This window comes from Macaca nemestrina, chromosome 18, assembly GCF_043159975.1.
Source record: "Macaca nemestrina isolate mMacNem1 chromosome 18, mMacNem.hap1, whole genome shotgun sequence".
Taxonomy (NCBI): Eukaryota; Metazoa; Chordata; class Mammalia; order Primates; family Cercopithecidae; genus Macaca; species Macaca nemestrina.
Window position 1 is genome coordinate 76,115,154 of NC_092142.1, and position 8,774 is coordinate 76,123,927.

At 41.0% G+C, this 8,774-nt stretch overlaps 1 protein-coding gene across 1 annotated transcript; it reads right to left on the minus strand.

Annotated features, from left to right (window-relative positions):
- Positions 1–5,735: 5,735 nt before the first annotated feature.
- On the minus strand, positions 5,736–8,757 carry LOC105491537 (uncharacterized). Its single transcript, XM_071084991.1, has 2 exons — positions 8,453–8,757; positions 5,736–7,768 (listed from the first exon to the last, which is right to left on the minus strand). Exons 1-2 carry the CDS (start codon positions 8,650–8,652, stop codon positions 7,420–7,422), a joined length of 549 nt encoding a protein of 182 aa, XP_070941092.1. The 5' UTR covers positions 8,653–8,757; the 3' UTR covers positions 5,736–7,419.
- Between the last annotated feature and the right edge of the window lie 17 nt (positions 8,758–8,774).

The following is an 8,774-nucleotide window of genomic DNA, read 5'->3' on the forward strand; positions in this document are numbered from 1 at the left end:
TGTTCACATTAGCTATACCCTTATTTGTTTTCTACCTTAGTATTCTGTCAGTTACTGAGCATGGAGTGCTGAAATCTCCAGCTATAATTAGGGGTTTGTCTATTTCTCCTTTCAGTTCTGTCAGTTTGACATTTGTGTATTTTGAAGTTTGGCCTTTGTATATATCCTCTGCCTGCCAGGTTCAGCTGATTCTTCTGCCTCAGACTCCCAGGTGGCTGGGATTGCAGGCGCATGCCATCACGCCCAGCTAATTTTATATTTTTAGTGGAGACAGGGTTTCACGATGTTGGCCAGGCTGGTCTCAAAGTCCTGACCTCAGGTGATCTGCCCACCTCAGCCTCCCAAAGTGCTGGGATTGCAGGCATGAGCCACCATGCCCAGCCCATTTATATTTTTATAGACCACATAATTATGTTGAGGTCTTATAGTGAGCCTATAGTTAGGCCCTGATGTTATATACAGTTGGACAATCTCTGTTTTAATTAAACTATTTATTTGTATTTAATGCAATTTTTAACATAATTGAATTAGTGTCTTGCCTCTTGCCATTTGTTCTCAATTTATCCCATCTGTTCTTTGTTCTTTCGTTCCTCTTTTTCATCTTTCTTTTGGATGGCATACACTTAGTATTCCACTTTATCTCAACTCTTGGCCTATTAGTTAAATTTCTTTGGTATTTCTGTATGTTTTTTTCCCCCATGTTAACAAAATGCTTCTTTAATTCCTCACAATATATCTTCAAATAATAAGTCTTCATGTAAAATGTGAGAGCCTTAGAATAATGTGCTATCATTTTTAACATCAATCATTTGTGTTACTGCTGCCACACATTTTATTTCTATAAATATTATAAATCCCATAATACATTGGTTTTGCATTTAGATAGTCAATTATATTCTTAAATGAGAAAATATACTTTACTATTTATCCACATATTAACAATTTCTGGTATATTTCATTCATTTACATACATCAGTTTTCCAACTATTATTTAACTTTTATTTTCAAAAATTTTTATTTTCTTATTGTGTAGATCTGCTTGTGAAAAATTCTCACAGTTTTTGCTTGGAAGTGTTTATTTTACCTTCATTTTGAAAGCAAATATTACGGGGTATAAAAAGAAATCCTTAAAATTCCTACTACCTGAAGCTCAAACAAACCAATAAGAATAATACTAACCTGTTCATAGAAAAATAGATGAAGAATTTTAATAGAAAATTAATTAGGAATACTTTCACATATCCTTTGAAAACTTTCAAATTTTTATCATATCTATAAAATGCAGGTTAACAGATTCAATTTTTTTTTTTACAGCACTTAAAATAATGTACCCATTGTTTCTTGCTTGAATAGTTTTTCATAAGAAGTCTGCTTTAATTCTTATTTTGTTCTTCTGGTTCTAATGTGTCTTAGTTTTTCTGACTACTTAAAATATTTTGCTTTTCACTGTTTTTCAGCAATTTGTTGAGAATATACCCTGGTGAGATTCTTTGTCTGCATGAATTTTGTTAAGCTGCTTGAATATGCGAATTAATTTTTATCAAATTGGAAAATGTTATCTGCTATTTTAGAAAACATTTGTTTCTGTACCGGGTAATTCATCTACCCTGGGACTTCAATTGCATATATATTTGCCACTTGGTATTGTCAAAAAATGCACTGAGGCACAACTTATCTTTCCTTTTAGTTTTCTCTGTATTATTAATCACTAGTCTTTTCTTTTTCAGTGTATAATATGCTGTTAATCCTCTTCATTGAACTTTTCTTTTAAATATTGCATTTTCCATTTATAGCTTGTTCCATTTGGTGATTTAATATCTTCCTTTTCTCTATTTTTATTCATGTTTTCATGGATATCCTTGGGTATACTGGCCATATTTATAATTGCTAATTGTATTCATTTCTAAAGACTAATTGTTTTTCACACTTTCATGCTTCCATGACTAATAATTTTAATTGGATGTTTGACATCAAAAATATGTTGTATACTTCTTGAATTTGTTTTCTTATTTTAAGGCTTTGTGTTGTCAGGCAAACCAGTCTAACTTGGAGATCAACTTCATCTCTTATGACTTTGGGATAGTGTAGCACTTATATTATGGCGTGACAGTTATGCAGTCTCACACCAATGCGCTAGGTAATTAACAAGGACATTCCATTCTGACTATTCAACCAAATGCATGAGCACGTTAACTGTGTGAGATGTTCATCTTACAGTTCCCTAGTTGTTCTTTGCCCAGTTAATGGTTGATCCCATATGCTCATTCAGCTTTATATCCAGCAAATATTCAAGGAGACCACTCTGTAGATATAAGCCCTTTTTCTGCAGAGCTCCCTCTTCTTAGAGTTGTTTCACAACTTTTAACCTTTTGAACTTTTATATTACAGTTAAAACTGTAAACTTTTATTTAATAGATGTTATACGTAGTATATATTCATACATTATAAACATCACAGCACAATGTTGTTGTTTTTATTTAAACACTTATATGGTTTGTGTAGAAATTAAGAGAAAAAAGAATTTAAAAAATGAAAGTGTCTCTTGCATTTACCAAGATATGTAGTATTTTCAATGCTTCCCCAAGTATTCCCGACGCTTTTAGTTTTCTGAAGGTCTAAGTTTCTGAGGCAATTTTCCCGCAGCAAAAGGAACTTGATTTACCAATTTTTTGGAGAATAGGTTTTTAACTTTTTCATCATCTCATTTCACCAGTTAATCCGTCCAGTAAATTTTATTTTTATGTATGTATGTATTTTATTTTATTTATTTATTTATTTATTTATTTATTTATTTATTTTTGACAGAGGGTCACTTATTTATTTATTTATTTATTTATTTATTTATTTATTTATTTTTGACAGAGGGTCACTCTGTCCCCCAGGCTGGAGTGCAGTGGCATAATATCGAACTCCTGACCTCAGATGATCCCCCGACCTCAGCCTCACAAAGTGCTGGGACTACAGGCCCCACCCTGTCCGGTTACTTTTTGTATTTTTAGTAGAGATGGGGTTTAGGCATGTTGACCAGGCTGGTCTCAAACTCCTGCCTCAGGTGATCTGCCTGCCTTGGCCTCCCAAAGTGCTGGGATCATAGACATAAGCCACCTTGCCTGGCCACCATCCAGTAAATATTTAAATTTCATATAATATAGTTTTCAATTCCAGAGCTTTCAGTATATTTGTTTTTAGAATTTTCATTTCTATGCTAAGCATATTGCCTTGCTTCATTAAGAATTATTTTAATTATTATTTTACAGTTCTTGGCTGGTGTTTTTAACATCTGGTTCATCTTGTGGTTGCTGTAGGTTGATTTTACTTTTTCTTGACAAAATATTTCATTTTCCTGGTTTTCTTATGCCCATGAATTTATAAAAATTAAGCTGAGAAGATGCTGTATTATTTTATTTTATATATCAACACACAGATCAAGAAACAGACCATTACAAGCATTCATAATCAGAATTTGATGGCATGGAGGAAACTGGGAAGGATGTAGCTGGTGACCTTGAGCAGCTGCTGAGCTTGAGGAAAGGCTTACTCAGCAGGCTGTGGGCGAGTGGAAGGATGATAAAGACTAGGAAGACTGGAATTTAAGTAGGTTCATTAGCAAGGATCAGACACCAAAGAGAGTCATGGGAGTTCACGAAAAAAACATCTGTTATCATGTACTGGTTATTTCACTGTTTGGTTTCTCTAAAAGTCTGCACATTGGAAGTCAATCTACTTAGTTCATCAAAGGAGGCAAAGATGCATCTATATGTGGAATTACGGAGCATCACTTACTGGAATTTCACCAGAATTCCAGTCCATCTTAAGAAAACAAAAGAAGAAGGAGCCTTGATGGCAGAGAGAGAGATACTAGAAAGGGAGCAGGAAACAGTGATATGGACAAAGGACAAAATGAGACAGCAAGGGACATAAAGGAAAACACAAAATAGTGCCTAGGACTTGAGGACAGGAACTCAGACCCTCAAGTTGAGCCTGAGCTTGATCTCTTACATACCATTTCTGTTTGATAATACAGCGTCCAGTGTCAGGCCGGGTGCAGTGGCTCATGCCTGTAATCCCAGCACTTTGGGAGGCCGAGGCGGGCAGATCACAAGGTCAGGAGTTCGAGATCAGCCTGGCCAACGTGGTGAAACCCCGTCTCTACTAAAAATACAAAAAATTAGCTGGGCTTGGTGGCAGGCACCTGTAATCCCAGCTACTCGGGAGGCTGAGGCAGGAGAATTGCTTGCACCTGCGAGGTGGAGGTTACAGTGAGCAGAGATCGCGTTACTGCACTCCAGCCAGGACTACAGTACCAGACTCTGTCTCAAAAAAAAAAAAAAAAACAAGAAACAGTCATGTGAACACACAGGGAAATGGCAGTTGACTCCAAGTCAAGAAGAGGCCTCAGAATGAAACTGATCTTGCCGGCATCTTGATCTTGGATTTCCCAGCCTCCAGACTGTGAGAAATAATTTTTTTGTTGTTGTTTAAGCACCTCGTCTATGTTCATAGCAGCCCAAGATGACTAAGACACAAGCATTGTGCATCTTTTTTTGTGTGGTAGATAGTGAGAGGTGTAATTTGTCTTTCTTCTTGGAGGAATAACTTGACATTGCCAAGGTCATTGAACTCCCAGAAACTTCACTGAGGGGACATGCCATTTGTTTCCTACCCTCTCATTTGCATATGGCTTTCTAAGACGTCTCATGTACAAGCTCACCGGATCCATTCAACATAATATCAGTGTAGTAGGTCACTGTGATGTTTTGTAGAATGTCAAGATATTATCAACAATATTGGCAATATATTGATAATTGTTGAACCTGGGTAATGAGTAATAGGGGTTTATAATACTATTCCTTCTACTTTTGTGTATTTGAAATTGTGAATAATAAAAGATTAGGGCTGGGTGCGCTGGCTCACGGCTGTAATCCCAGCGCTTTGGGAGGCCGAGGAGGGTGAATCACAAGGTCATGAGTTTGAGACCAGCCTGGCCAAGGTGGTGAAACCCTGTCTCTACTAAAACTACAAAAATTAGCCAGGTGTGGCAGCACATGCCTGTAATCCCAGCTACTCGGGAGGCTGAGGCAGGAGAATTGCTTGAACCTGGGAGGCGGAGGTTGTAGTGAGCCAAGATCATGCCACGGCACTCTAGCCTGGGTGACAGAGTGAGACTCCGTCTCAAAAAACATAAAAATAAATAAAGATTAAAACTACAAAGGTAATAAATATTCAAAATTAAAAAAAAATGACCAATATCTTTGAGGACTATATTATGGCAGATAGCAGGTGAACTATAGGCCTCAGGAAATACTGTGAATATATAGTCCTGGCCCTGCAAGATAAAAGAAAACTGCTTTTTGTGATTCTTGTAGACTGGTATGGAGAAAAGACATTCGCCAAGTCAACAGCCCTAAGTGACGGACTGTATGTCCAAGATGATCAGGCAATTCTATCCCCTGCTTAGACTCACCTGTAGCTTGGGATTATCTGGGACTTACAGTGTCCATAAAGTCAGGAAGTATAAACATATATAATGTCACAAAGACATCTTTGATCTGTTTAAAAAAAAAAAAAAAAAAAAAACTCTGTGTCTGTGTATGTGTCTACAATTTGTAAACACTCTGCAGTTCAAGCCATGAGCCAGAACTTAAAATCTGCTGGAGAGGTTTGTTGAGATTTTTTTGGTTTTTGCTTTTCTGATTTAAAAAAAAAAAAAAAGGCAGACACACCAGAGATGGCTCTGTGTTCCTTCACGTGTTCCCATCTCTCATCTTTGATTGTAGAAATCGTTTTGAGTGGCAAATCATCAAATATTGAATGCTAATAAAGCTCCATAATCTTACATCTGCAGTTTTGAAATCCAAAAAGCTCCAGAAAAATAATTTTTAAAAACGCACTTGGAGGTAAAACCTGAACTAAAGTAACATAAGACGGCTTAGTGTTTCTCTTAGTGGGAGTAATAAAAAGTTTCACTCAGAAAAAATGAGTTTAGTTATCAGGCGTTTCCCAGTCCCTTGCTGGGCTCTATATAATATATGGCACATGCACTTAATTTCATTTCTAAAATCAGGAAAAAGTGTGAATTTAAAACACATCTGGCACTAAGGGTTTCAGATAAGAGATTGTGTGAGAGTTGTTCTTAGTTCTGCCATTTTCCCTGGAAAACAATCATTAAAGTTTACAGAGCACATCAGCGAGAATTTTTAAAAGGAGCCTAATTGTGATATGGTTTTGTTGAAATACAAGGCAGGTGTAAAAGGAAAATAAATCTCAGGACCCCAAAATTACTAAGCCAAAAGGAAAAGTCAAGCTGGGAACTGCATCAGGCAAACCTGCCTCCCATTTTATCCCTAAATAAGATACCTACAAAGAAAAGAAAGCTACATACTTCCCTCATAATTTGCCCTCTCGGGATTCCTTGTGGACCCCAAGATCTTTACCCTAAAACGGTTCTGTTGAATTTTACCCTGACAACGTAAATTGATAGTTTATCTTCACAGGTGCGAGACACAGGACAGAACCCCAAGTCCTCCCTCTGCTCACCTGAAACAAATGCATATCTGATTGCTTCCTCTGAGGTAAAAATGCAGATTCACAAAGCTAGATGAGGGCGTGACTATTCCTCTACTCCCCTGATAAGTTTTGGATCTATGTTCCCACCCAAATCTCAGGTCGAATGGTAATCCCCAATATTGAAGGTGGGGTCTGGTGGGAGGTGATCAGATCTTGGGGGTGAATCCTTCATGAATGGTTTAGCACCATCCTCTTGGTGATAGTGAGTGAGGGAGTTATTGCGAGATCTGGTTGTTTAAAGTGTGTAGCACTAGGCTTGGCGTGGTGGCTCACGCCTGTAATCCCAGCACTTTGGGAAGCTGAGGCAGGTGGATCACCTGAGGTCGGGAGTTCAAGACCAGCCTGGCCAACATGGCGAAACCCCGTCTCTACTAAAAATACAAAAATTAGCCGGACGTGGTAGCGGGCACCTGTAATCCCAGCTACTCCGGAGGCTGAGGCAGGAGAATTGCTTGAACCCGGGAGGCGGAGGCTGCAATAAGTCAACATCTGGCCACTGCACTCTAGGCTGGGTAACATAGCGAGATTAAGAAATAAATAAGTTTGCTTATGAGATGCTATTATTTTATTGTACTTTTTTACATGTTTATTATATATTATGTACTTGTAAATGTATTAGGTAAATATATTTTGTAGGCACATAAATTTATTGCTTTATGTAAATTTAATATTTCATTACTTATCGATTATCTATTGTATATAAGGCACATGATGCTACATTGGTATTTGGAATTCATTACCCTAACTATACTGTAATTAAAATAATTCTCCTAACTAGTACCAAAGGCTTCCACTTAGCAATCACTCGAAGTGTGCCAGCACCTCCACTCACTTCACGTCAAGCGATTCCCATCATTGTTTCACTGGTGGAGAAACCGAGGCCCAGGGCACATGGGGTAATGCGTTCAGGGGGCTTTCGGTCCGGAAGCAGCGTCGGGGCGGGAATTCGAACCCTGGGTTCCCACACTCGCCGGTGGCAGGGCCCCCAGGGCCTTTTCCCAAACTGATCACAGGAAGTGACGACCCGTTCGCCCGGCGGACCGGGGGGCGTCGGGCAGGTCCTGGTCCAAGTGAGTGCCCGCCCCTGCCCTGGGCTGACGGAGTTCTTCCCCCAGCTGCTGGTAGACGTGGGAACCCGCAGGGGACGGAGCTGCGGGATCCGATAGGACCTCGAGGACCCTTGGGGCGCCGCTGTTCTGCCCTGGGAGAGAGGGTGGGAAGTAAGTGAAATGCCGTCAGAAAGCTAAAGAACTACCGAGAGACCAAGACCCAGAGAAAGAGGCGGAGGTAGAGAGATGGGGAAGGAGAGCACAGGTGGATGTGTAAAGGTGTTCATTTACACATTCAGAGACACAAATACAGGAAGAGACAGGGGCGCAGGCAGACACCCCGAGACAGGCTCGGTGAGTCGCAGGAAGAGACAGTCAAGAGACCCCAAGAGCAAAGGAGATGGGCAGTCTAGACCAGGCGCGTCTACACCCGCGTTCGCCCTCAGGCTAACATTGTCAGCTAGGACCACCTTCCTTCCCCTGGCCGCCCTAACACCTCGCAGCTTGCAGGCTGCGGCTGCTGGCAACACCCGAGTAAGATCCTATCCAGCCGCTGCGCTCTACTTTCCAGGGAAGTGTAGACCTTACAGGGGACGGGCCCCAGGTGCAGGGGCCGTCGCGCTAGCCAAGGGTGGCGTGCGGAGATCGACGCGGCCTCGCCTTCGGCCAGTCAGGACTCAGCGGCCTCTTGGCCGCGCCCACACGCGCACCTCCGGTGGGCCTGGGCTTTCCTTTGCATATTCCTGCCCGCTGACGCTGCCCACGCAAGTGAGGTCAGCCGGGCTTTTTGCGCGTCTGGACAAATCCAAATCAGCCTGAGCTTTGCCTTCGCATACCCCCTAGCCAGGCGCCACGAGGATGTACGTGGCTCGCGCTTCCTTTTTTCCAAAGGCCGCCGAGCCCTTTGCGTGAACACGGAGTGACCAACGAATACTTCCTCCTTCTGCGAGACCTGCCTCTTTAGGATCCGAGTCCTATAGACTGACCAGACTCGGCGCAGCACGCTGATTGGAAGCGGCGACTGCCCGTCAAGCATTCGCGTCTCTCCCCTCCCTTGACTTTCTTGGCAGGGTTAAGGGATAAGAGAAAGTGGAGTTGCCTTAGTTCTGGGAGAGCCGGTTTGTGGGTCCGGCACAGGTATCCATGCGGACTTAGGCT

Excerpts from the sequence above, each read along its gene's own strand:
- LOC105491537 (XM_071084991.1), bottom strand. The coding sequence starts at position 8,652 with ATGCTTGACGGGCAGTCGCCGCTTCCAATCAGCGTGCTGCGCCGAGTC. Across the intron at positions 7,769-8,452 it reads TCGTGGCGCCTGGCTAGGGG|GGCAGAACAGCGGCGCCCCA; the intron begins GTATGCGAAGGC and ends CCTCTCTCCCAG.